General features: G+C 51.6%; 3 protein-coding genes across 3 annotated transcripts; 2 read left to right on the forward strand and 1 right to left on the reverse strand.

Annotated features, from left to right (window-relative positions):
- The first annotated feature begins 1,623 nt into the window (after positions 1 to 1,623).
- IFI35 (interferon induced protein 35) lies at positions 1,624 to 12,363 on the forward strand. The gene is made up of 7 exons (XM_070394894.1): positions 1,624 to 1,801; positions 10,261 to 10,380; positions 11,046 to 11,193; positions 11,290 to 11,396; positions 11,493 to 11,679; positions 11,771 to 11,877; positions 12,017 to 12,363. Exons 1-7 carry the CDS (start codon positions 1,781 to 1,783, stop codon positions 12,206 to 12,208), a joined length of 882 nt encoding a protein of 293 aa, XP_070250995.1. The 5' UTR covers positions 1,624 to 1,780; the 3' UTR covers positions 12,209 to 12,363.
- Positions 12,364 to 12,516: 153 nt separating this feature from the next.
- On the reverse strand, positions 12,517 to 19,701 carry VAT1 (vesicle amine transport 1). The gene is made up of 6 exons (XM_070394892.1): positions 19,220 to 19,701; positions 16,057 to 16,264; positions 15,486 to 15,656; positions 15,302 to 15,391; positions 14,230 to 14,471; positions 12,517 to 14,083 (listed from the first exon to the last, which is right to left on the reverse strand). Exons 1-6 carry the CDS (start codon positions 19,625 to 19,627, stop codon positions 14,000 to 14,002), a joined length of 1,203 nt encoding a protein of 400 aa, XP_070250993.1. The 5' UTR covers positions 19,628 to 19,701; the 3' UTR covers positions 12,517 to 13,999.
- A 1,400-nt stretch (positions 19,702 to 21,101) lies between these two features.
- RND2 (Rho family GTPase 2) lies at positions 21,102 to 27,087 on the forward strand. Its single transcript, XM_070393845.1, has 5 exons — positions 21,102 to 21,250; positions 21,735 to 21,822; positions 22,586 to 22,695; positions 23,452 to 23,586; positions 23,798 to 27,087. Exons 1-5 carry the CDS (start codon positions 21,149 to 21,151, stop codon positions 24,050 to 24,052), a joined length of 690 nt encoding a protein of 229 aa, XP_070249946.1. The 5' UTR covers positions 21,102 to 21,148; the 3' UTR covers positions 24,053 to 27,087.
- The last annotated feature ends 269 nt before the right edge of the window (positions 27,088 to 27,356 follow it).

The raw sequence follows: 27,356 nt of genomic DNA on the forward strand, positions 1-27,356 counted from the left end.
AAGGGCTACTGTTGACATTTTTAGGTGCAGAGTTTTTTGGCATCCCTGACTTCAGCTCTTTACATCCTTAGAGAAACTGCCACCCACCACCAGAGGACAACCAAAAGCCCCTCTGAGTGGATGTGCACTGACTGTTTCAGATTGAGAACTAACCTGAGGTTCTCAAACCTTAGCACTGGTGGCTTGTCAAACCAGAGTCACCCTATGAGTCAGATTTAGTTGGTAGGAATTTCTAGCAAGTTGTCTGGTGATACTGGTGCCTCCACTGAGGACCCTCGAGGGGGCCAGGCCAAGAGCAGCCATTTCTAGTGGGACCAGGGAGGGGTCCCTAAGAGCCTGGCTAGCGGAAGCTGGCAAAAAAGAGTGGTTGAGCATCTACCTATGAATCAGGAGGTCAGGGCACATGCCAGGGTTGCAGGCTCAATCCCCAGTAGGGGGTGTACTGGAGGCAGCCAATCCATGATTCTCATTTCCCTCTCCCTCTGAAATCAGTATTTAAATTTTTTTTTAAAGGGTATGATTCTCAAGGGCTTGGGATACTTGTGACCCTGTTTTAGGAATGAGAGGCTCCAGCTGAGCTGGTTCTCAGTCACGGTGAAACTAGGATCCAGAGACCTATTCGCCAAGCCTGAGGCGCACTTCCACCTGGGGTGGGGTTGTGAGAAGGGCTCATGAGTTCCTGGTGTAAAAACCCTGGACTAGATGAAAACAATAGGAAAGACAGTGTTTTATGTACTTCAGTTTGGCTCCTCTCACCTTTAAGTATTGGGCATCTCTATTGAAACCCTCCTGTTAGCTTGTACTCGAGTCCCAAGTGGAAATGAGTTTAAACCCTGCTTTGACTGAAAATTCAAGTTCTCATGCCTCAAAGCCCAAGTTCAAACACTGTCCAAGTTTGGATACATGCTTCACTTCCTATAATGTGACAGTGGGCAAGTTTATGTCCTTCAGAAGTTTAGGATCTCATCTGTAAAATCTGGAAAGAACTAAGGGGTTGTTTTGAAGATGGAGTTTAATTCATGCAAAACAGGACCAGTATTGGACACAGCAGCGCTCAATAACTGCTATTGTAACAACTTTGTGAACTTGGAGTGGCTTTGTCCTGGTTGCATTTGTCATTCAGTTTTATCGATGTCTGCATGTGCCAGGCATTATTCTGGGCTCTAGGGAAATACCTATTAACCAAGCAGACAGATTTCTGCCAGTGGGCTTCTGCTGGGATGGAAAGGTTGGGAATAGTGGATTGGGGCCAGAATTTAGTTTGCATTTAGTAAGGTAGTTTCCCCTAAGACAGTGGTTCTCAACCTTCCTGATGCCACGACCTTTTAATACAGTTCCTCATGTGGTGACCCCCAAATTCATTGTTACAAATTGAACATGAAGCATAGTGATTAATCACAAAAACAATATGTAATTATATATGTGTTTTCCGATGGTCTTAGGCGACCCCTGTGAAAGGGTCGTTCGATCCCCAGAGGGGTCGCAACCCACAGGTTGGGAACCGCTGCCCTAAGGCCACATAGCTGGGTGAAGTTGACTAGAGACCTGGAAGTCTCCTCCCAGGGGTGGGGAAAGGCAGTTGGCCATGTGAGCACTAAATGGGCAGGGACTTCCCAGAAATGAAAGTGGAAGTAAAGAGCCTGCAGACAGAACGTTTCGAAGTGCATTTCAGGCTCTGTGAGGGGAGATAAGTCTCAGAAGCAAGAGTTCTGTTGGGTGGATTCTGCCACTTTGTTTCCAGCTCTGAAGCCTCCGCTATTGCCAACCAGATCCCAGACCCATGTCAGTGACTCCAGATCCCGTAAGTGAGGAGGAGGGTGTTGGGCGTGGGGAGAAACGGGAGCATTCCTCTTGGCCTGGCCGGGTGTCCTAGCCTCTCCCTGTGGAGTTAGTTTCCTAACCCATTGGCTCAAAGACAAAGCTATATAATCTGTACCTCAGGAGCTGATGAATTCCTTGTGTGAATGCATTTTTCTGGAGAGAATCTATAGTTTTCATTAGATACTCAAAAGGTTCCGTGATCTAAAATTTTAAGAATTGCTCTCATGACAATTTTAAACATTTAAGGCCCTGGCTGGGTAGCTCCGTTGGTTGGAGCATCGTCCTGACACACCAAGATTGTGAGTTTGAAGAAATGTACCTCCTCTGAGAACTGAGCTCCCTGCTGCCTCTTGTGGTCCACCATTTCCTGACCTCCACTCAGGCCAGACGGAGCTCTGTGAGGACTGGGCCCCAAGGAGGGCACACACAAGAATCAACCAGCAAATGCATAAATAAGTGAAACAACAAATCTGTGTTTCACTCTCTCTCTCTTGGAAAAAAAATAAATACAATTTTTTTAAGAGATCAGAAAAAATATATTTTTTAAATCAAGAAATGGCCACGTTCTTATTTCCTGATTTCTTCAACAAATTCTCCCCTCCTTACACTTTCTCAACCTTGGGCCCTCTTCTGGGTCAGAGGAAGAAGTGTGCCTCCTCTGGGAACTAAGCTCCCTCCTGTCTGTTGTGTCCACCGTTTCCTGACCTGTGAACACCCCGGCTCAGGCCAGGCCAAGCTCTGCGAGGGCTGGCCCCAGTCCAGCCAGTCCACCATTGCCCCCAGTGCCTAGCACTGTTCCTAGCATGTAGTAGACACACACATTAAACAGCTGTTGAATGAATCTCATCCCCTCTCCAGTTTATTCAGTCTTTCCTTCTGCGTTACTACCCCACTACAAATATGCTGATCTCTCACTTAGAAACTTTCATTTGCCCCTTTTTTTTTTAACTCTTTTTTTAAAAATATATTTTATTGATTTTTTACAGAGAGGAAGGGAGAGAGATAGAGAGTTAGAAACATCGATGAGAGAGAAACATCGATCAGCTGCCTCCTGCACATCTACTGGGGATGTGCCCGAAACCCAGGTACATGCCCTTGACCGGAATCGAACCTGGGGCCTTTCAGTCCACAGGCCAACGCTCTATCCACTGAGCCAAACCGGCTTCGGCTCATTTGCCCCTTAAATGTAACAAGAAAGACCACAGGCTCTGTAGCAGGAGTGGGAACCTTTTTTCTGCCAAGGGCCATTTGGATATATAACATCATTTTCGGGCCATACAAAATTATCAACTGAAAAATTAGCCTGGCCGCCAGTGTGCTCAATGGTTGAGCTTCACATGAACCAGGAGGTCATGGTTCAATTTCCAGTCTGGGCACATGCCCAGATTGCAGTCTCGATCCCCAGTGCGGGGGATGCAGGAGGCAGCTGATCAATGATTCTCTCTCATCATTGACATTTCTATCTCTCCCTCCCCTTTCCTCTTTGAAATTAATTTTTAAAATAAAAATAAATAAATTAGCCTGTTATATTTGGTCAAACATTTAATTAACTCACCCCTAATGCCTTGGCGGGCCGGATGTTCCCCACCCCTGAAGTCTAAAGCCAACCTGCCTGGTTCCAAATCCTGGTTCCTGCAATTGTGTGGCCCTGGGAATTCTAAAATTGTCATCTAAGCCCATTTCCTTATCTATGAGATGAGAAGAATAGCAACATTTCCTCATAAGAATATTAACCTGCAAGAATCAAGCTAGATAACCCATAAATTAATTTAGTAAAAACTTAACACACTGCTTGGCACATACTAAGCACTCAATACATGTTCAATATTGTTAATATTATCACCAACCTTTTCAGAACCCCAGTTCCCCAGGGTCATCTCAATTCACCCCACCTCAGGCCTACCACTCTACTAAAACTCCTTTATTTTAATTATATATAAATTTATTCTAATTATATATAAATATAATTATTGATTTCAGAGAGGGAAAGATAGTAACATCAATCAATGATGAGAGAGAATCATTGATTGGCTGCCTCATGCATGCCCCCTAACTGTGGAATGAACCCGCAACCCAGGCCTGTGCCCTGACCGGGAATTGAACCGTGACCTCCTGGTTCATAGGTCGAAGCACAACCACTGAGCCACGCCAGCCGGGCTAAAACTCCTTTAAAGGCTTTTATATATTAAAAAGGAAAGAAGGGCCCCAGCTGGTTTGGCTCAGTGGATAGAGCATTCGCCTGCCAACTGAAGGGTCCCAGGTTTGATTCATTATTGAGAGACAACCCTTTACTACTGACATGTTGATGTCTATCTTTCCAGAGGCTTTTTATGCATTAATAAATATCCTTATGAATTAAAACTTTTTAAATCAACAGAGTAGGGATCCTATCTTCTATACAGTTTTATATTTTGCTTTTTTGCCTTAGTCTGAGCATTTTTCTGTGTCGTTAATTGTTCTTCATTAATGTCTTTTCATTGCTGTGTAATATTTTATATTTATTTGACTATTCCTCTGTGGTTGTGCATTTCTTCTGTTTTGTTATAAACAGGCTACAATAATAAGAATTCTTGTACATGAACTTCTGACCATTTCCTTATGATAAGCAGGACTGTTTTTTGTTGCTCAATCTCAGTGGTTATTCTCACTCCTCATCTTTTTCTTTATAGTTTTTATTAACTTTAGAGAGAAGCTAAAGGAGAGGGAGAGAGAGAAACATCCCTAAACACACAACCTGGGCATGTGCCCTGACCGGGAATTAAACCCATGACCTTTTGGTGCACGGACGATGCTCAACCAACTAAGCCATAGTGGTCAGGGTTCATTCCCCATCTTAGTCGGCACAACTGCTAACTCCTCCTCCTCCTCCTTGAAACCTTTCTTCATTCTTCACACCTCTCCTCTCCCTCGGGTTTCGCTAGCCATTCCTCTTCATTCTTCTTGGCTGGTTCTTCCTAATTCCCCTGACCTCTTAGTGTTGAATGCCCCAGAAATCAGCCCTTGGACCTCTTCTCTGTCTACACCATCCCCCGTTGGTCTCATTTAGTTTTGTAACTTTAAATCTCTCTACATGAATAATTCCCAAATTTATACTTCCAGCCTAAACGTCTTCCCTGAATGCTAGATTGGTAGAGACAACTGCCACTGTACATCTCGACTGAGATGTTGAATAGCACTTCATACGTAACATGTTCAAAATAACTCCCTAACTTTCTGCCCCAAATCTCTTCCACCCACAGTCTTTCTCATGTCAGCAAAGGGCTTTTCTTCCCTCCAGTTGCTCAGATCAAGAAGCTTAGAATCGCCTGACCAGTGTAGCTCAGTTAGTTGAGCATCGTCCCATGCACCAGGAGGTCTCTGGTTCTATTCCCTGTTGGGGCACATGCCCAGGTTTGCAGGCTTGATCCCCAGTAGGGGACGCTCAGGAGGCAGCTGATCAATGATTCTCATCATTGATGTTTCTCTCTCTCTCTCTCTCTCTCTCTCTCTCTCTCTCTCTCCCTTCCTCTCTCTGAAATCAATTTTTAAAAACATTAAAAAGAAAAGCTTTCGAGTCATTCCAGACTCCTCTCTTTCTTCCACACCCTCTTTCTGATCCATCAGCAACTACAGTCTATTATGTCTCTTTACTACTCTTCACCACCTCCACTGCTATCACCTGGTCCAAGTCACTAACATCGCTCACCTGGATGCTGTAATGGCCTCCTAAATGGTCTCCCTGCTTATGCTAATTCCCCACATCAGTCTACTCTCACAACAGCCAAGGAATCCTGTTAACATTTAAGCCTGCCTATGGCTTCCCACCTCACATCAAGTAAAAGGCCCTGCATGACCCAAACCCCTGTGTGACTTTATTTCCAACAGCTCTCCCTCACTCCCTCTGTTTCCCAGTGTGTTTCCCACATTGGTCTCCTTGCTATCCCCCAAATCCACCTGACAAACACCCACCTGGGGGCCTTTGCACTTGCTATTCCCTTTGCATAGAACTTCTCCCCACATGTATGGCTTGCTCCTTCATGTCCTTCAAGTATATGCTCAGATATCTCAGTGAGGCCTATTCTTATTACCCCATTTAAAATTATCCCCCAACATTCTCTGCTTTGTTTTTATCCATAACACTTACCACTCACCTGATGTACATTTTACCTAAACTCCACAAGGAAGTTTTGTCTGTTGTGTTCACTTCTGTGTCCCCAGAGCCTAGAACAGGGCCTGGCCGATGGTAGATGCTGATTGTTGAGTGAGTGAATGTGTAAGTGGGCAGTGAATGAATGGCCTTCTGGTAGCCAGTTTCATCCCTCCTTCTCCTTTGTGTCTGACACTTCCCAATCCTGGCCTGGCCCTGCTTATCTCTTTCTATGTCTTCTATTTCTTCCCTGCATTCTCTCCTGACCCCTGACCAGGTATCCTCAAAGACTTTTTTAAGGCTCTTTTCCTCAGAGAGCTCTTCCATCCTCTTGGCTTCAACCATCACCACATGCTGTTCTAACCCAAAGTCCTGTCCAACAAGTCCTGTCCCTGACCTTATGTGTCTTCAATAGCCTTGGGTTTGACTAACTTTGGCCCATCAGTTAACCTTGATGAACCTCAGGTTCCTCATCTAAAAAAGGGGCTTTATTAAAATAGAAATCATCTAACATAGCACTTATGTGCTATGCACCACTTCCAAACAATTAACTACAGGTGCCTGGCTGGGTGGCTCAGTTGGTTGGAGCATCGTCCCATACACCAAAAAGTTGCGGATTTGATTCCCAGTCAGGGCACATACCTAGGTTGCAGGTTTAATCCTTGGTCGGGGCAAGAGCAGGAGGCAACCAATCAATGTACCTATCTCACATCAATGTTTCTCTCTCTCTCTCCCTCTTTCTCTCTCTCCCTCCCTTCCTCTCGCTCTAAAATCAATAAAAACATATCCTCAAGTGAGGACTTTTTAAAAATTAAATACAAGTGGAAACTGCTATTACGCCCATTTTACAGGTGAGGCAACCAAGGCACAGAGAGTTTAAAAACTTGCAGTAGTAAGATGGGCTGATGTAAACCCCAGAGGTTTGGCCCCAGAGTTTGTGCTTTTAACCGTTTTTGCTAAACTGCCTCCTAATACTCCCATGATGAATATAGATAGCATGCGGTTTTATCTAATGGGGTAATGAGGTTCTAAACTCAGCAAGTAAGCCAGAAGATTATATGTAGTCAAAATTAACTTTAAATCATGAACTTACCCAAAATGTATCCAGAATTTATAGTTTCTCAATGAGCTCAATGTAGATTCAGTTGCACTTTTTTTTCAGTGGAGCACCAGATGGCTTGCATTTATTTATTTAAATATTTTTAAATTTTATTTTATTTTTATTGATTTCAAAGAGGAAGGGAAAGAGAGAGAAAGAATCATCAATCAGCTGCCTCCTGCATGCTCCATACTGGGGATTGAGCACATAACCCAGGCATATGCCCCAACCAGGAATTGAACCGTGACCTCCTCAATGTTCAAACCCTGAGCCATGCCAGCCAGGCTGTTTTTATTGATTTTAGAGAAGAAGGGAGAAGGAGAGAGAGAGAAACATTGATCAGCTGCCTCCTGCACGCCCCCTACCACGGATCAACCTGAAATCCATGCATGTGCCCTGCCCAGGAATCAAACAAGCAACCTTTTGGTACATAGGACAATACTCAACCAACTGAGCCACACCAGCCAGGGCATGGCTTGCATTTAGAGACCATGTTATCATGTTGTATAAGTAAATAGCCAGAATAGCTGAATTCAGGTTAAGTGATTACAATTGGCCTGTGTTGTCCTTAAGAGTCCTGTAAGAGACAAGTTTCAGTTGGGAGTTGGAGACAGGAGGGAATTTTGTGATATTTGAAAGAGATAGAGTCCAACCGTGTCTGGCATTTAGCAGGTCTGGATCTCTTTCCTGGCCCTCTGGGCCAATGGCATTATACCAGACTCTGGGGCACCAGGTCTGCAGTCTGGCATCGTCTTCACTGCCCTCTGTCTCCTTAATGCAAACATCCACTGCAACTGGGAGGTTTTCTTCATGAAACATGCTCATCCACGTGTGCTCCTCGGTCGGCCCCTGCCAGAGGTCCTGGTCAGCTCCTGTCACGTGGTGGGAACTAGAGCCACGGAGCCTGGGCTTGTTTCCCTCACTCCACGGCTCCTGCCCCAGTTCCTTCTGCCATCACTCCAGGATCTCCTTTAAACACCATGTCCACTCCCTTACCCCCCTTTCAGAAATCTTCACTAGTTCCCCATTCCTTGCTGATATCACATTTAAACTCCCCAGCTTGAAATTTTCTTTAAAATAGTCTACTTATGGCCCTAGCCAGTTTTTCTCAGTGGATAGAGCACCGCCCTTTGGACTGACGGGTCCTTGGTTTGATTCCCGCTAAGGGCACATGCCTGGGTTGCAGGCTCGATCCCCAGTAGGAGTGTGCAGGAGGCAGCCAATCAATGGTTCTCTCTCATCATTGATGATTCTATCTCTCTATCCCTCTCCCTTCCTCTCTAAAATCAATAAAAATATATTTTAAAAAATAAAATAGTCTACTTATGAAGCAATTATTTATTTATTTTTATTAAGATATTTATTTAAAAATAGCATTGCCAATTACTAGATTTTCAATTATGTATAATTATGTCAATATTTAAAGCAGAAGTAAAAAGAGAATGGACTTCGGACTGAATCCAACCCACCAATGTATTTTATTTTTCACATTGAGCCATCTTTTTCAAATAAAAATTCAGGTTTCTGATTTCCCTTTAAAATGGAGAGATAGGGGATACTGGAACCACAACACACTCCCATGTGAAAAAACTCGGTTAGAGCTAAGAAGAGGCTGTCACTGTAGCGGGGATATATGCTCTCTCCAGTTTCTCAGGCTCTCCACCACTCCTTACCACACTAGACTGGCGCCCTTGACTAACTGGCCCTTATAGGCACTGAGTTTGTGACCCCCTTGTTTACAGAAATATAACGAATGAAAGAAAAAAAAGAATGAGGTACCTTTCTCACTACTCATAAAGCAGTATTAATCAAGCCCTAGTTTTTCTCTGCTTAAAATGAGAGTGAACTCACTGAATGTCTTCAATACCCTCTGTAATATGCTTTCATCCTGTTATTCATTCACTTCATTCATTCAGTCAACACACTTTGCCAAATGCCTGTTTTGTGCCAGGGACCCTGCTGAGCACTGGAGATGCAGAGAAGACCAGGACAGAGTCCCATCTCCCCAAGTGAGCTCACACTTAGATTCTGGCCTGACCTTATTTATCAGGCTTCCCAACCACTGAGTGAACTATGCCAGCCAACAACTGTTCCAACCCACAAACAAAGGTGCATTTATTCATATCCCTGGTGTCATTCCCCTGCCCATGTTGTCAGCGCTCTCTCTCTCTCTCTCTCTCTCTCTCTCTCTCTCTCTCTCTCTCTCGACCTGCTCCAAATGGCACCAGCTCAAAAGGCTGCTTGGAACAATGGAAAGGGTGGCAGTCAAGGGACACACTGGCAAGGTGTGGGGTACATTACTCCCCAACTCTGGGCTTGATTTCTTCACTGTAGAGCACAAATTAACAGTGTGGAGTCACACTGATAGGGCTGAATTAATTCGGGCAAATCACTTAACCTCTCTGAGCTTTGGGTTTCCTCATCTGTAAAATAAGGACAAGAGGGTTGCTGGAAGAACTGAGTGATATAATCTGTATAAATGGCCTAGGACAGGTGCTCTTCTTCTCTGGAGCACACTTGCACCTTTCCTGCCCCCTCTTATCTCCCCCCCACCCCCCACCCAGGAGCAGTTGGTTACCTTTGCCATTCTCCCTCCTAAGCTCCAAAGGCCCTTCTTCTGCCTCTGCAACTTGCTTCCTGAGCTTACGTAACCTGGCTGGCTCACTTCTACTATCTCTGTAACTTTCTAAAGAAACTTTCTCTTATAACTTGAAAAAATAAAACAATGCCTGACATGTTTGTGCTTCATACGTGTTAGCTAATAGTATTATGACATTTTGCAACTCTACGCACCCATTTCCCCTGGAGGCCTCCCTAGCTGTGTTAACCCGTTTGCAATGATCCCTCCTCCAAACTCCTGCTGTTCTCCACAATCAGTCATGTGACTGCTCACAAACTCCGGTTCTGTTTTGTGCAGGCCTGAGGCTTGGCACTTGTCTTGCAGTGCCCTGTGTCAGTACCCAGCACCTCACAGCAGGAGCTCAATCAGTCTTTGTTAAACTCTAGGTGTCAATAATAAACCAGCCATGGCTGCTGCAAAGGCTTCTGCCCTTCAGAGAGTGGCTGAGGCCACCAAGTCCTGAGTAGAGGGGCCAGGACCCACCCAGGGCCGGGTAAAGGGGTTGGGTTGTTCTTAAACTGAGAGAGTCCAGAGTAGGACCCCCTTCCCCTGGAAAGGCTGGTGGATATCTGATTGTTCTGTCTGTCCTAATAGGCATGCTTCAGGAGGGGGGACCTATTACACAACCTTCAGGAGGAGCAGGCCAGACTAAAGATGAGGCTGCAGGAACTGCAACAGCTGAAAAGGGAGCTCAGGAACTCCCCCCAAGACAAGGTAAGCTGGGAGAGGGGTGTGGCCTGGCAGAAAGAGCTGGGGAGTTCTTAGTTTCACTTCTGGCTCTGCCACTTCCTTGCTGTGTAACCTAGAGGATGTTACTTGAACCCTCTGGATCCATTTTCTCATCTATAAAGTAGAGTTATTTCCTTCATAGGCTTGTGTGAGGACAAACTAAAATCTTGTATATAAAATGCCAGGACAGCCGTGGTCAGTTGCTCAGTGGTTAGAGCATTGGCAGGCCTGTGCACCAAAGGGTTGATTCCCGGTCAAGGGGCACATACCTGGGTGGCAGGTTCAGTCCTTGGCCCTAGTTGGGGTGCATGGGGAAGGCAACCAATCGATGTGTCTCTCTCACATCGATCGATGTTTCTCCCTGTCTCTCTCCCCTTCCCGCTTCTATTTTCTCTAAAAATCAATGGGAAATAATATCCTTGGATGAGGATTAACCAAAAAAAAAAAAAAAAATACTTTAAGTGCCAGAACAAGCTTGACCTGCTTTCATCCACTTATATACCCAGCTCTTCTTCCATTAAACATATTCATCCCTTGCACTCAGTATCAATCACATGGAACTGGGGACACTTTCCTCCTGGGAGGGAGTAGAGAGCTCCCCCAACCTTGAAGGCTACATCACCCCCCAATCTTCACCCCCCCATCTCCAGGTCCCATTCCCAGTGCCTGAAGTCCCCCTGGTGTTCCGAGGACACATTCAGGAGGGCATGGAAGTGCCCAAGTCTTTGGTTTCCAACCTGCAGATCTGCTACCCTATGCCTGGAGGCTCTGCTCTGGTCATCTTTGATGACCCCAAGGGTGAGCTCACTGGGAAGCCTTGGGAGAGAGGCTGGGAGGCTTCCCAGTACTGATCCTGCCTCCCCCCCAACCCCCAACCCCTCATCCCCCACCCAGTGGCCAAGCAGGTGCTACGACAAAAGGAGCATCAGATTGAGCTGGAAGAATGCCGGCTGCGGGTGCAGGTCCAGCCTGTGGAGCTACCCGTGGTGACAACCATCCAGGTGATAGAGTGGCAGAGTTCTGGGACCTGGAGGGGTGCCATGCACTTGGACACTGGGGAGTGGGGCTGTGCCTGGAACCACTCCTTCTACCCCTAGGTGTCCAGCCAGATGAGTAGCCAGAGAGTGCTGGTCAGTGGGTTACCTGATAAGCTCAAGCTGAGTGAGGAGGAGCTGCTGGACAAGCTGGAGCTCTTCTTTTGCAAGACCAAGAACGGGGGCGGAGATGTGGAGACTCGGGAACTGCTGCATGGGGGCGTCATGCTAGGCTTTGCCAAGGATGAAGGTAAGGGCTCTCTCAGGGAGATGAGGGCAGATGCATCAGGCCCCAGAGGAAAGCCCTTGACGCTAAAGGCCTACCCGTTCTGTCCCTGCAGTGGCCCAGAACCTGTGCCAGACTGGCCAGTTCACGGTGCCATTGGGTGGGCGGCAGTTCCCTCTGAAAGTCTCTCCTTACATGAGCGGAGAGATCCAGAAGGCAGAGGTAAGTAGGAAGGTGGGGAACGGGGGCTGGCCAGGTAACCTGTCTGCCCCTCTCATGCTCCCATGGGCACGGCCTGCTCCACCCTCTGCCCCAGCCCGACTCCCATGAGCCTTTGCTCATCTCCGGACTCCTTTTCCAGATCAGGTCCCAGCCAGTGCCACAGGCAGTGCTGGTGCTCAACATTCCCGATGTGCTGGACGGCCCCGAGCTGCAGGATGTCCTGCAGGTCCACTTCCAGAAGCCCACCCGTGGGGGAGGGGAGGTGGAGGCCCTGACAGTCGTGCCCCCAGGAGAACAACGCCTGGCGGTCTTCACCACCGAGTCCAGCTAGGAGCCTACCCTCTCATCACCCTCCAGCCCTCTGCCAAGGTTCTCAAACTGTGCTGGGGTTGGGTGCATGTGGATGATCAAGATCATGCTAGTCAACGGAGGGTGGGACTCTGAGTTGTGAAACGCTGTCCCAGACAGTAAAAGTGCCTGCCTGGAGTGATCTCCTTCCTCATTTCATTTCATGAAAGGAAACTTGATTTGGGCAAGGAAGGAGGCTGGGGGGAGGGCAGAAACCCTAGCCTTCTGCTACCAGCACTGACCTTCCCCAGCTGACCTTCCCCTCCACTCTCAGAGGCCACAGCCAGGATCCAGGGTTTAGCTTTTTATTGACACAAACACAAAGGCAGCTTCGGTCATGGGGTGGGGTACACAAAAGCAGAAGTCGCACTTCACACCGTTTAGGCCTCATTTAGACAATAAAGAGGCTGAACCCCTCCCCGCCACCTCCCATTGGCAATGGCTGGGGCAATAACCCTTCTTAATTCCAGCTCAGAGAGCAGAGGGAGCTACACCTGTACCCTAGGAAGTCCCCACTTTGGTTCCCAGGGCCCAGTTCCTAACCCGCTCCCCCCCACCCCATTTTACTCCCTCACTTCATCTCCCCACCCATGTAAACAAAGTTTGGGGCATTTGGAAAGGTACCTCCCTGCTCTGAGAAGGCAGGGGGCAGGGGGCCTCCCATAACTGCACAGGGATGTGCTTTAATTTTTACTTTGGTCCCAGAATAAGAAATAGACGGCATTGACTCCCAGGGCTCTGGCTGGTAAATGCCATCCTTATCTGCAAGGCTGAGGAAACCTCCCCACCTCTTTCTCCTCAACCACTGAGAGAGAAATGACAGCCCCAGAGAGAGGCAGGATATGGCACAGGACCTAGGAGGCGAGGGGCTGCCTCTGCCCCGACACTGGCACACTCACAGATTTTTGGAGGTGTTGTGGAACTGGGGAGCAGTAGAACCCAGCTCCATCAAAACAAGGAAGGCACTGGGGAGTACAAGGGTGAAGAAGGAGGTGTGAGACAGGGACCCCTCCATATACACAAGCACAGGTTTTCCATTGCTAAGGCACTGAGAACAAATCCAGAGAACTCAGTGAAGGAAGGGGGCCTCTGTATCCCTCCCACAGAGTTGTGACCTAGGGGACCAGTTGTGATTCCTGCCCTTGTTGTAAGAGGCAACCTTGGTTAAGAGTGGCAGGAAACCTGGAGGTGGAAGAAGCTCAATTGTGCTTAAGAAGTTGGGGGACAAGAAGATGAGGCCATACAATGAGGCAAAGAAGTTCAGAGGTGGGCGCTAGTCGGCCTGGGTTGAAGGGACACTAGGGCGAAACAGTGACATGCTGGACTCACACAGATTGGCCCCATATCCTGAGCTGACATTTCATTTCTTTGGGGGAGGTAGTGGGGCAGGGGCAGGAGGGGAGATGAGGCAGAGGCAGAAGCACGTAGAACAGAACGGGAAGGGGTTGGCTAGCCTTGGCACAAAAGCAGCACAGCAGGCCCAGGGAAAGGGTGGGGGCAGGAAGCAGCCGGTCTCCCTCTGTCCCTCCCTGTCCCCTTGGCAGGGCCCAGACATCCAAGTGGTCACTTCCCAACCTCTTCAGAGGGCAGGAAGGAGGGAGGGGGCAGCCCTGGCTAAAGAGAAAAAACAGGGCAGGGGAGAGGTCATCACCACGGAGACCTTTGGGGGAAAGAGGGCAGAGCATTATGATAGAGGATGAAATTCGAGGATCTGGGGGCCAACATAACATGGCTTCCCAGCTTCTCTCTTCCCGAGGGTCTCCCAGCCCCCATCCTAGTTCTCCTTCTCTGGCCCAGGCACCAGGATGACTTTGCCCACATTCTTCTTCTCCTGCATCTGCCTCATGGCATCCGCCACCTGAAAAGGAAGACAAGACGTTGCTCCCAGTGCTCCAGAGAGTCAGCCTAAAGGAGGAAGCTCTCCGCCCCGCAGGAACCCTACCCCTAGGACCACAGCCTTGCAGGGTCCTGCCCAGGCCCTGCCTGCAGAGCCATCACACTCACCTTCTCGAAGGGCCACACAGAGTCAATGTGAGGTTTGATGTGGCCCTGATTGTACAGAGCCAGGAGGCGGGTCACCACACCACTGACCAGCTCTGTCTCACTATCCAGGTAGCCCAGGTGGTAGCCACACACAGCCCGATTGGCCGGCAGCAGCTGCAGAGCTGTCACGCTGAACTGATTCCACCATATACGTGCCATGTTCATCAGGTTCCGCTTGGGGCCTGACACCAGGTTGGCCATTCCTGAGAGACAAGGAGACATAGCCTATGAATCCGGGTGCCAGGCACAGCTCTGTGTGTCTAGATCCATGTTCGTGTGCCCCCTGTGGGCCCCTTACAATTATCCACACTAGTGCCAGGAAGTGACAGGATAATCCACTACCTGCAGGCTACCAGGCCCCAAAAGACTCCATCTAAAAAATGGTTCTAATCTGTATTTGTTTGTTTTTATGCAAAATGGTTTTTTAATTTTGTTTTTCAGTGACAGTTTACATCCAATACTATTTTGTATTGGTTTCAGGTGTATGAAATGGTTTTTTAAATGGAAATGCAGTTGCCTAAGAAGCCAGGAAGGTAGAACAGAGGAAGGCAGACTGGGTGATTGTGCATCAAGAATAATCCCCAGCCTTAGCTGGTTTGGCTCAGTGGATAAAGCGGAGGCCTGCGGACTGAAGGGTCCTGGGTTCGATACTGGTCAAGGGCACATGCCCAGGTTGTGGGCTCAATCCCCAGTGTGGGGCATGCAGGAGGCAGTCAATCAGTGGTTCTCTCTCATCATTGATCTTTCTATCTTTCTCCTTCTCCTTTCCTCTCTGAAATCAATAAAAATATATTTTTTAAAAAAAGAAAAATCCCCAAACAGCAGCACAGAAAGAATACAATTTCCTGTGACTCTCATGGAAGGTTGTAAAAGAAAATGACAATAGCTGCACCCAGGAGGCAGCAATCAGAGTGCAACATCTCAGGGCCATCCTAACCCTGGCACTCTCTCTACAGCACCTGGGTCCCTGCCCCTTCTTCCTTCAAAAGGCCTGGACTCCTATATCCCTCTCCATTCTGGCCCCCTGACTTACCATACGTGACCAATTTGCCCATGGGTTTGAGGAGGTTGTAGCCTTTAGCAGTATCTGACCCACCCAGAGGATCCATGACGATGTCCACGCCTGTCACAGAAGAAGGGGAACCAGGAGCAGCATTAGAATCCACAAATTTGGAGACCTCCCCTCTGTCCCAGGCCATCCCATACCCTGACCCCACCTTTGGGGGAGATCTTCTTGACCTCTTCCACGTAGTCAGTCGTGTGGTAGTCAATGGGATATGTGATCCCGTTCTCCTTCAGCATCTCATGCTTGCCGGCCGAGGCCGTTCCGAACACTGTCACATTCTCCACTGTTCGGCACAGCTGCAAGGCGGCTATACCCACACCCCCTGCAGCAAGACACTTTCATAAGTAGGGGATATAGAGTCACCCACCCAGCCACCAGTCTCCTTTCTTGCCTCTCAAGGACCAACCCCATCATCTTCATTTTGCCTGGGCTCATTTGGAGGCTTTCTGCGTGCACCTCATGTCCAATTTCTATGATTGAAAATTGGGGGAAGGGTAACTGGCAAGGAAGGGGTGCTGGGCCACAGCATGTTGCTATGGATAGCACACCAGGCTAGATCTGGTGCCTGAATGTTGCCACGGCAACAATACTGCAGAGGCCTTGGGCGCCATAGGCCAAGGCAGCCTGGTGTTACCATGGCAACAGTCCAGACATGCTACTGAGAAGGGGCCTCAGGAAGAAATCTGGGTAAGGAGGGGGGATAAAAGAAAGGGGCCTGTTACCTGCAGCCATGTGTACCAAGACGCTTTGGCCAGGTCGTAGGTTGCCAAAGTCAAAGAGGATCATGTATGCTGTGATGTAATTAACCAGCAAGGCAGCAGCTTCCTCAAAGGTCATGGACTCAGGCATCAGAAAGGTCTGGGCTGAGAGCACAGTCACCTCCTCCTGCCACATGCCCGAGCGCATCAACACCATCACCCGATCCCCTACCTTGAAGAATCAAACAAGAGCATGATTAAGTCATTCATTCACTCATTGGCAATTTATGACCTTCTGTTATGTATAGGCCCTCTTCCTGGTAATGAAGGAGCAGTGGTAATAATGGTAATAATAATTTCATCACACACAATAACAACTTATCTTTACTGAGTGCTTCCCAAGGTCCAGGCTATATTGTAAGTGCTTTATATATAAACACTTAACTAATCCTTACCCCAGCTCTTTAAGGTAGATATTATCCTTATCTCCATTTTACAGATATTAGACTTCACTATTGTGTAAGGTCCCTGATCCACGAAGCTTACAGTTGGGACAGCATAAAGTATTGAAGAGCTCCAACTGCTTCTGTTAAAAAAAACAGGCTCCACTGTTCATTTACGATGTGACATTGGCTAACAGAAAATTAACTTTTTTGAACCCCAGTTTTTCTATCTATAAATTAGGGAGTTGTGAGGATTAAGTGACAAAAAAATCATTTAGTCTTTTTTTTAGCCAAATGTTGGCCACATAGTAGACACTTGGTGGTATTAAATAATAATAACAACAACAACAATAATGACAATAACAGTAACCAGGAGGGAAGGTGACCAATCCCAGTAACTGAAGGAAGAGGCAGTACGTGATAAGGTCCACACCACAGTACAGGTAAAGATCTTTGACCAGTTAGAGCTGGGTGTGGTTCCCTCAGGAGAAGTATCTGAGCCAGCACTGGGGGCCCAGAAAACACTTTCACCCAGAGATGTGTGTGTTGAGGGGAGAAGTGATGGACAAGAAGAGCCACACAATCCCGCCCACCAGGAAAAGGCATTTTCCTAACTCTTAGCCACCTGTAGGAGAGCCTCCTTTCAGCTTAGGGCAGGGGAAGGGAGTATTCTCAGGAGAAAGGAAGGCCCCTCCTCACTCTTTGAAGAGCTGGAGAGGGAGGTATGGGTGCTGTTCTGGCCCCTGTCAGGAATTATGGGAATTCTGTATATTAACAAGGTTTGGGATCCATGCGGAAGGGGGATGGGACTCCCCCATACACCATTTTTCATGTCCTCAAAGCCCCACATTCCATTGATGAGGAAGATTGAGGGCAGGGTAGGATCTTTCCCTTCAAGCACTGATCTGAGATGGGGTGTGGGGAATGAAAGCATTCCACCTCAAGACTCAGGATTTGCAGACTCGGCAGTCACTCTGGAGGACTGGGAAAAGTGCAGTGGTCAGTCTGGTTGGTGACCAGGCCCAGGTCTGGCCCAAAACAAGGTTGACCACTTACCCAGACTAATGCCCACCACTCAGCCCATCACAAAGCAGAGTCAGCCCTGATATCAGGAGGCAGGGAGGCAGCCCTCCCCACAGAATCCAGCCTCTTACAATCAGATTCTTGCCCTGGACAGGATATCCTGTATTTACCAAGTGGAAAGTGTGGGGAGGGAAGGTTCGGTGGGTGGCCTTCAGCAGCATGAACTACAACTCCCCTCATTTTAAAAAATTTCCTGCCCTCACTGGTTTGGCTCAGTGGATAGAGCGTTGGCCTGTGGCCTGAAAGGTCCCAGGTTCGATTCCAGTCAAGGGCATGTACCTTGGTTGCGGGCACATCCCCAGTAGGAGGTGTGCAGGAAGCAGCTGATCGATGTTTTTCTCTCATCGATGTTTCTAACTCTCTATCAATCTCCCTTCCTCTCTTTAAAAAAATCAATAAAATATATTTTTAAAAAATTTCCTCTTAGCACCCTCTCAAGAGTGGGATTATTTAGAAGTCAGTGGAAAGGGTGGGGCCACAGCTGAATCCAGGAAGAAGCCCTTTAAAGAGGATATGTCTGCATGTGCAAATAAATCCAAGAATTCCAGATCTAGGATTTAGGACTGGCAGGTCCAGCAAGAGAAAGGCTGCATGTGAGGGGCCTCTCTTGCGGGGGCCTGGTTTGAAAAGAAACCCCTAAACAAATGACACCCACAGGCTCACTCCAAGTCTCTCAAAAGTTGATCATTTGGAACTCTCCGGTGTCCAGGGTTGTGGCCAAGATTAATGATAAACAAAAAGGAGAATCAGACTGGCAGAGCTGGGCCAACCTGCTCCCGGTGCCACACCCCCAACCCCAGTCCAAATAAGTTCTGCCAGCGGTTCTGAGGGTCCTCCACAAGGAAGGCTGAGGCAGGCTCTGCCCGCTGGGACGTTGCCCAGGGCAGCCACGGGGGTCGTGACCCGATGGCTGAGTCACCGGAGGAGGAGGAAATATTTGCCGTCTCGGGAGACAGAGTCCAAAACAAAGATCCAGAGACCCAATCTCGAACTCCGTACCCTTATCTCCCCCTCCCTGGCCCCCACCAAAATCAGATTGGCATCGTGGGGCCGGTGGAGGAGTGGTGGCAGGCTCCCTCTCTTCCAAATGACGGGCGTGCCTCGTCTCTGGCCCTGTTCTGGGAGGGGCCGCTTCACACCCCCACAGACCACGGGGCTGCATGTGACTGGGGCTCTGACACAGCCTGTGCCGCCGCCCAACCCTGACTGCACAGCTCCTCAAGCTCCCTTGAGGAACGAGGCACCGATTGGGGTCACAGACCACAATCACCCGGGGAGTGTTTGTTGGGCAGGGGTACAGGTGTGGTTTTCCCGGGGATTGCGGGATTTGGGGGGGCGAGCGGGAGGATAAGGTCATTACGCGCATGCGCACGGGCGCCTTATTGTTTTCCCCCCACACACACCCACCACCACCACCGCGGCTAATGGGCGGCGGCCACAATTTAAAAGGGTTGGGAAGGGGGATAACTCCGTCTCACCCCACCCCCAGATATAAAGTCAGTTTTCCAGGCGCTTCAGAACCCAGGTCCCTTTCCTATGCTACGTCTTCCATGCCCGTCTGCCCAGGTCCCTGCCGGTCTCCCCCGCCCGGCCACACCCCCGGAGCCCTCCCACTCCTGCCCAGCTGCCTGCACAGCCCTGCCCTGGGCTGGTCCGCTTACCTTGCGGTCGTTGACTCCCTCGCCCACTGCGACCACGACTCCTGCGCCCTCCATGCCCGGAGTGAAGGGCAGCGGCGGCATCCGGTCGTAGAGCCCCTGCCGGGCCATAATCTCCGCGAAGTTCAGCCCACAGGCCCGGACGCGCAGCGTCACTTGGCCGGGGCCGGGGGCCGGGGGAGCGGCCGGCCTGCTCTGCAGCTTCAGCTTGTCGTAGCCGCCGAAGCCGGTGAGCACCAGGCAGCGCAGCGGCGGCGGCGCGGCGGCGACGGCCCCCTCGGAGGCCGCGGGTGGCTGGGCGTCGCCCATGGCTTCGGCGCTCGGGGGCTGCGAAGAGACGTCTTCTGCCGGCCCTGCCTCGGCCGCCGCCACCACGGTGGCCACCTCGGCTGCCTCTCTCTCCGCGGACATGGCTGGGACTCCCGACGTGCGCGCACAGCTGGGCTTAAGGGTGCACAGCTGGGGAGGGCGGGGCGCGAGTCAGGACGAGCCGCGGCTGTGGACTCGGAGAAGAAGGGGCGGGGCGCCGGCCCAGGGGCGGGGCCTCGCGCGCCCCCTTAAAGGGCCAAGGCCACAGTGCGGGTGCTGCGGGCGCGAGAAAACTGGAGACGGGCACCTCTGCGGACAGACGGAGCGAGGGCATTCTTGGGGTCATGCAGACCGCGATTTAATTTGTGTATTCATCATAAACCTTACGCAAGTTAAAATATTTGTTAAGGAGCAGTCTGAAGGACGATCTCAAAATCTGAGCCGACTTCAAAGTTGGAGAGCTAACCACCTGTAGACCGGAACCCAACCAAGTTGTTCTTCAGACTCGGACTCTAACCCTTATGTGACCCATTCCGAGTGGTCTATCAATGGCAAACTTGGAGCAGGGAGATAGAGTCTTAAAAACTTTCCACTTGATTTTGTTTATTAAAGCTCTGAGCTTCAATTTTCCCTTCTGTAAAACGGTAAGATACTGCTTGATAAGGGGTAACGATAAAATTAAATCGAGTATCCTCGATGTAAAGAGCGCTTTTCAAAAGTAAAAGATGTCATACAAAGGCCAAACAGAAGCTCGATTATTGTTAGATTCCGGGTCAAGCCTGAAATGACTTTAGAGTCTGTGTCTGGCTCCAGCAGGGCTGTCACTCTGGGCAATTTGATCTGCCTCTTCTTCGCTCCCCTTCTCTGTCTCCCCGAAGTATCCACCAGAGGACGCAGCTCCCCCAAAACTTTTCACCCTGCGCTTGGCTGAAGAAACTCATTCTTGCTTCTCACCTAGTCCAGGCCCGCCGTTAAGTCACCATAGCCCCAGACTAGGCCTCGCGTTGCCATGGGGACAGAAAGCCATGACGTCACCATTTTCCTGGTGGGGGTGATGGAGTCCATACCCTCCTAACCCCAAGACTCCCTGCCGGGGCCTGAGCACATAGGAGGGAGACCGAACCCTAAAGTCTCCTTTCTTCCCCCCCACCTCACTCCTCCCGTTCAGGAAGTGGATGGTTGCCCCCGCGCGTGTCCGCAGTAGCACACCGGCGTGCACGCGTGGGCACGCAAAAGGCCCGAGCCTCGTGCGTGTGCTGATCCCACCCAAGGCCCGCCCGCCCCAGCCCCAAGAAAGTCAAATCAGCCAAAAAGCCCGGATCGGCCCGCCCCACACAGCGCGCTAGAACTCAGCTCTCTCGCCGGGTTTCCCGGGGTCCCGCCTAGCTCCCCGGGGCCCCGCCTCCCGGCTGCGCGGGCGGGAGGCAGGAGGCGGGGCCGGGGGCGCGGCCGCGGGGCTGGGGGCGGGGCAGAGGGGGGGGCCGCGGCCCCGGGTGGGGGCTCGGCGCGGGCCCGCGAGATGCCGGTGTCGGCGGCCCGAGCGGCTGCAGCTGCAGCGGCGGGGGAGGCGGCAGCGGGGCCCGGGAGGGGGGCTCCGCGGGGGGCCGGCGTGTAGCCGGGACCATGGAGGGGCAGAGCGGCCGCTGCAAGATCGTGGTGGTGGGGGACGCGGAGTGCGGCAAGACGGCGCTGCTGCAGGTGTTCGCCAAGGACGCCTACCCCGGGGTGAGGGGCCGGTGTCTTGGGAGGGGGGAGCTGAGGTCGCGTGGGTGGGTGACTGGAGCCCGGGGGACGGGCAGAAATGGGTACTGGGGTTACCAGGGACGAGAGAGAGGCATGGAGGACGGGGGTGGGGGGGGGGCTTGTTGGGAGCTCTGGAAGGACTGCAGAGGATTGGGGTGGGAGGAACTGGGGATCAGGGTGAGATGATTGGGGTTGGGAGGAAGCAGAGGATCTCGGGAGGGGTGCTAGGGGATGGCGGGGGTCCTGGGCGTCGGAGAGGGGACGAACTGGGGGCTGCAAGGGCTGGGAGGGGGTCTGGACGCCTAGCAGAGATTCCCTGAGGCAGCCGTTCTCAGGATCTCCCCCTTTGCCCCACACCAAACCAACTTGTGTCCAGGGCCTGGGCTGGACAGGGTGTGGGAGTAAGAAGGGCATTTGTCTGGAGTGAGGACTGGAGGATCACATCTTGACCCATCCCTCTCTGCAGAGTTATGTCCCCACCGTGTTTGAGAACTACACCGCCAGCTTTGAGATAGACAAGCGCCGCATTGAGCTCAACATGTGGGACACTTCAGGTAGCCGACTCCCTGGGGTCACCCTGACTTCCAAGGCCCCCATCCGGACCCCTCCCTCGGCTAGACCTTTAGGCTTCAGCTCAGCCCATCCACCTAATTCTAGGAGGAAGGAAAATCAACCTTCTGCTTAAAGCCAGAGAAACTGAGGCAGAGCTTGCAGACATGCATAGAAGCCATGCCCTGAAGGAGAAAAGACCAGTGTCCAATCCCCTCCGCTGAATTATGCCTCTCTGGGAAAGTTCAGAAGCAATGTTTTGTTATTTGGGAACATGTTTTTTTAGGAGATTGTACTGGATTTAGGAAAGACATTTAGAATTTCTTTGGGTATGGGAACGACTTCTCTAGACCGAGCTATGGAAATCTGAGATCAAGTCCCAAGAGGATGGGAGAGCTCTCCCCCTTCTCCAAAAAGGAGGAGGGTTTTATTTTTACTCTGGTCCCTGGAGATCATTAGAAGATGTCTGTCAGGGCCCAGAAAGCACACCCAAAATTTTGTGAGAATGTCGAGATTTCGTGAGCTTCTCAGACTCTGAAAAGATTACGGATGCTTACTTTCAGAGAAACCCCTGGGGAAGTGGGGAGCTGTTTTCTGCCATCTACCCTCCCCTCTGCCTGTCCCCGCCTGGGAGAAACCTAGGCTCCTGGATGGCAATTAATAACGGCTCTTTCCTGTCCCCGATCCTAGCCTCAGGGCTCCCATTCCCTTCCAGGCCTTCCACCCACCCAGGACCCTTGTCTGCCCTCTCCCTCTGTCTTCTCTCAGGTTCCTCTTACTATGATAACGTCCGGCCCCTCGCCTATCCTGATTCGGACGCTGTGCTCATCTGCTTCGACATCAGCCGACCAGAAACACTGGACAGTGTCCTCAAGAAGGTGGGAGCCTGGGGAAGCAGGAAGTTAGACTGAGGGGGACCAGAAACCACGGTTCTGATACAACATGAGCCATCAACTGGAGAGTGTGTGAAGCTCTCATCCTCCCCCCCCCCCCCCCCCCGCCCTACACACACACTCCTTTCCTAGAAATCAATCCTCAGAGCTGGGCAGGGCATCTGGGGGAGCTGGGGAAGAGCAGGGAGAGGTACTCAAGAGATTCCGTAGCCACCCTCCCCGTCTCCTTAGGCGTGGGAACCCAAATGGACTGGATGGGAATGCTGCTCTTGGAGCTCAGGAAAGCACTGTGGTCTCCTCCCCAGGCCCCTATTTCCATGAGAAAAGCCTATGGTGAAAGGCCAGAAGTCAGCTAAGGCAGCCCCAGTTCCCAGGTGGGGGAGGGGCGGGGAGGGCGGGATTGGTCTGTTCCCAGACACAGACTTAGGATAGAGGGTCAGAATGGGGAGGCTCCAGGCTGGCAGAAGCTTCATGGCCCCTGAGTTAGACACAGGGCACAGACCCTACAGCCCCACCTCAGCCCTCTCCTCCCTCCCCTTCTCCCACACCCCATCCCTGCTTTCAGCCCAAGCCCACCATTCCCACCTCCTTGCTCACACAGGAGCGTCCAGAGGGGTGTCGGTTTCTGATGCTGTGATAAAGGGGGCGGGGGGGGGGGGGGGTGGCCTCCTGGTGTGGAGCACGGTTCACCACGTGCCTTCTTCTATCCCATCCACAACTCTATTTTCTCTCCCCAAATAGTGGCAAGGGGAGACTCAGGAGTTTTGCCCCAATGCCAAGGTTGTGCTGGTTGGCTGTAAGCTGGACATGCGGACCGACCTGGCCACACTGAGGGAGCTGTCCAAGCAGAGGCTGATCCCTGTTACACATGAGCAGGTGGGACTCTTGGCCTTTGACCTCATCCCAGCCTAGATCTCCCATTTCCGACCCTCTCAGTCTCCGATTTGAAAACACCCTATTTTGTTCATCCCTTGTCCAGGCCTCTAACCTCCGGCCTGACCCCTTGACCTCCTCCCCTCCCCCAGCCCTCTGCCTCCCTGCCCCTTGCTGAAATGCATAACTTCCTTCATGCACTCCATCCTCGCAGGGCACTGTGCTGGCCAAGCAGGTGGGGGCCGTGTCCTACGTGGAGTGCTCCTCCCGGTCCTCTGAGCGCAGCGTCAGGGATGTCTTCCACGTGGCCACAGTGGCCTCCCTCGGCCGTGGCCATAGGCAGCTGCGCCGGACTGACTCACGCCGGGGACTGCAGCGATCCACTCAGCTGGCAGGAAGGCCCGACCGGGGGAATGGGAACGAAGGCGAGATACACAAGGATCGAGCCAAGAGTTGCAACCTCATGTGAGGAGCCGGGGAGGGGCAGAGCGTCAGGAGGGGCGGTGAAGGGCACAGTTGTTCCCCTGCCTGCGCCCTGGCTTCCTGACCCCCTGACTGGCTGGAACTTCAGGGCAGGTTGAGTGAGCAATTCTCCTGGGCAAGGGACCTGGAGGCAGAGGGTACCATCATTCCCCACACTCTCACCCCCCTCCTCTCCATAGGAAGCTGAGGGAGCTAGCAGAGCAGGCATCTGGCTCGGGAGCTGGGACGGGGCAGGGGGTTTAGGAAAACTGGCGTCGAGCGAGCGGTGACCTTGGTTGAGTCTCAGTATATGAAGAGTGCCTTCCCTCCCTGCCCCCAGGTCCCATTTCCTGGTCCTGGCTTCCTTCCCTAAGGAAAGTGTCCATTCCATGAACTTCCCTTTTCCTCTCCTCTCACTTCTACAGCTGTGCTCACTCACCCTAACCTCCAGGCAACATGCACTAAATTAAAAAGCAAGTTAAAAAGCCCTTCCCCCCCTATACCCACCCGTCCTAGCTCCTCCCTCGCTTCCCCAACCGTCCCCAAATAAAGCCCATGTCCATGGAAAACGGCTGTGGCTTTAGTTTTGTGGCTCTCTAAATACCAGTCTACCAATCTCCAGGAGCAGGAGGGAAAGTTAGACTTCGGGAAGAAGCAGAGGAAGTCATGGGCTGGATGGGCAATGTCCTTTTAGGAGCCAGAGGTGGGGAAGTGAGGTATCTTGGGAATATTCATCTCAGTTAAGGAGCCAAACAATCCTGAAGCCATTAGGGGGTTTTAAAGTGGACTGATGTGCAATTCATTACTCAACCCCGCTGGGGCCCCCTGCTCGAGTGGGAGGGGTCCAGCTGAAGTGGTCCAGGCCCTTTGCTCACCATCTCCACACACCCCCACCTTGGAATCTGCTGGTGCCCTAGGGGTTGTGGGGGTAGGGAGAGCACCAAAAGCTGACCCTGGACAGAGGGACGTTTCCCAAGGGGACAGAGGTTTGATTCTGGAGTCTCCTCGGAGGCGGGCAGGGGTTCTCACCCTCTTTCCATCCTGAGCTCTGGATGATTTTGGAGGGAGCCTCAGCTGAGTTTAGGGTCACCCCCTCCCACCCCCTGTTGAAGGAAAGCTGGTGGAGGGGCTGGCTGCAGCACTTGTTGTCAGGAAAGACAGTGCTGGTCTGTTTTCTCGGGAGTCTGGTTTCACATTGTCCTGTATTCCCTCCCTGGCTCTGGTCCCACTGGCCTCTTTTCGGTGACATTCTCCCCCAGGAACCGTCCCTGGCCCTCCCCTCCCCCAGCCCCAGACAGTTCTTCCAGACACACTCTGGGGGAGAACACAGACCTTACCCTCCCATCTGGAACCCCCACCCCCAAATCACGGCCCATCCCTCCCGCATTCATTCAGCAAATATGTACTGAGCACCAACTGTGTGCCAGACACGGGCTTGGGAGACGAAGGACCAGCCTCTCTGCTCTGGGGACCAGCCCGTCAGGAAAAAGAGGGGCCCCAGGTGTGACAGTGCCTGGGCTGTGGGAGCTCCTTACAGCCTCGGGAGCCAGTCCCCTGAGCCAGGTCCTGAGGGTGGAAGAGGAGTTTTCCAGGCAGGAAAGGGGTAGGAGAAGCGCTCTGGACAGAGGGTAGAGCAAGTGCAGGCGTATGGCGATGAGAAACAACATGGCACGGCCGGGGCTGCCATGGCGGGAGGGCAGAAGACAGGCTGGGAAGGACATTAAGGCCCCTGCAGGGTCCACAAGGGAACCAGGACTTCCTTCTGAGGATGTGAGGAGGCACGAGGGGCTTCAAGCACAGAATGAAGTGACCAGATTTGGGTTTGGGGGTAGATGGGTCATCTGGATGCGGTGATGGGGGCTGGGGGTTTGGCTCTGAGATGTATCATTTAAAATAGCTTCTCCTTTCCCTATGCCAGGGCCCAGCCTTGAGTGGAAAAGAGATCCCCACCCACTCCTGGCTCATCAGACACCTCTTTCCCTCCCTCTCCTAAGGACCCTGTCCTGGCCCATCTCAGCCAATCAGACACATCCCCTCCTCCCTCTCCTAAGGACCCTGTCCTGGCCCATCTCAGCCAATCAGACACCTCTCCTCCTCCCTCTCCTAAAGGACCCTGTCCTGGCCCATCTCAGCCAATCAGACACCTCTCCTCCTCCCTCTCCTAAGGACCCTGTCTTGGCCCATCTCAGCCAATCAGACACCTCTCCTCCTCCCTCTCCTAAGGACCCTGTCCTGGCCCATCTCAGCCAATCAGACACCTCTTTCCCTCCCTCTCCTAAGGACCCTGTCCTGGCCCATCTCGGCCAATCTCCTCCAGGATTCTGGGACAGCTTAAGGGCATAGGATATCCCACCCTCTGAAACCGTGACCTGGTTAGAGGCTGACTCTGAGACCTGGGTTAAGGGTTCTGGGAAAGGCCCATCTCTCAGCCTGGTCCCAGAGGACTGACTCTTCCCCCACAGGGAACCGCCATACCATCAATTTAGGATTTGGGGCCTCGCGGCTTCCCTTTTCACTTTGGACTTTGGTACCAAGCAGGCTCAAGCCTGTGGCTGCCAAAGTGCAGTGTTTGTGTCCCTCTCTTCTCCCAACCTCCCGCTCCTGCCACGCTGGCGCTTGGGGAGTGCACACGCATTTCAATATCCGCCTAAAGCAAACATAATTAGGAAAATAAATCAGCTGGAGGAGCCCCCAAAGTTTAATACATTTCCAATGCCACTGGCAACAGATTTCGGCCCCCTCTGCAGGTCTGGGTTGGCAGACGTTTTATTTCCGGGGAGGGTTGCACCTCTGGACTGAGGAGCCCAATAGGTCGGGGGAGGGAATGGGTCCGGGGAGGGAATGGGGCTGTTGTTGATCCTCAAAGGCCCCTGCAGGCTGGAGGGAGGGAACCTAACCCCCACCCCCACCCCCCCATCCCAGTTGCAGGAGTCAGACTCAGCTTCCATCTCTGCAGCTGTTTCCCCCACAAATTAGACACCCCTTTGGGAAACAATGTAGCCTCGTTAATCATTTAATGAAATAAACAACTAATCACTGTGATGCTTCCAGTGTTTCTTAACCTCAGCAATCAGCCTGCCCAGGAGGGAGGAGGGGAAAGGAAGGGCAGGGGCAAGGGCAGGGGCAGGGGCTTGGTTTAACCCCTGAAGTGCTTCACCTGACAGAGGGTCATCTCCTTGCGACTGCAGCCTTCCCAGCAGGGACAGTCTTGTAGAGAGCTTAAGATTGGAGGCAGAGGTTCAAGGGCCTGGGTCCCAGCTCTTCCCCTTCCTCCCTTGGGAGCCTTTGGGAAGGCCCTGCACCTGCCTGAA

The sequence above is a fragment of the Myotis yumanensis genome, unplaced genomic scaffold (genome assembly GCF_028538775.1).
Source record: "Myotis yumanensis isolate MYYU_CA2020_CCGP unplaced genomic scaffold, mMyoYum1.0.hap1 SCAF_16, whole genome shotgun sequence".
In the NCBI taxonomy this organism is placed as follows: domain Eukaryota; kingdom Metazoa; phylum Chordata; class Mammalia; order Chiroptera; family Vespertilionidae; genus Myotis; species Myotis yumanensis.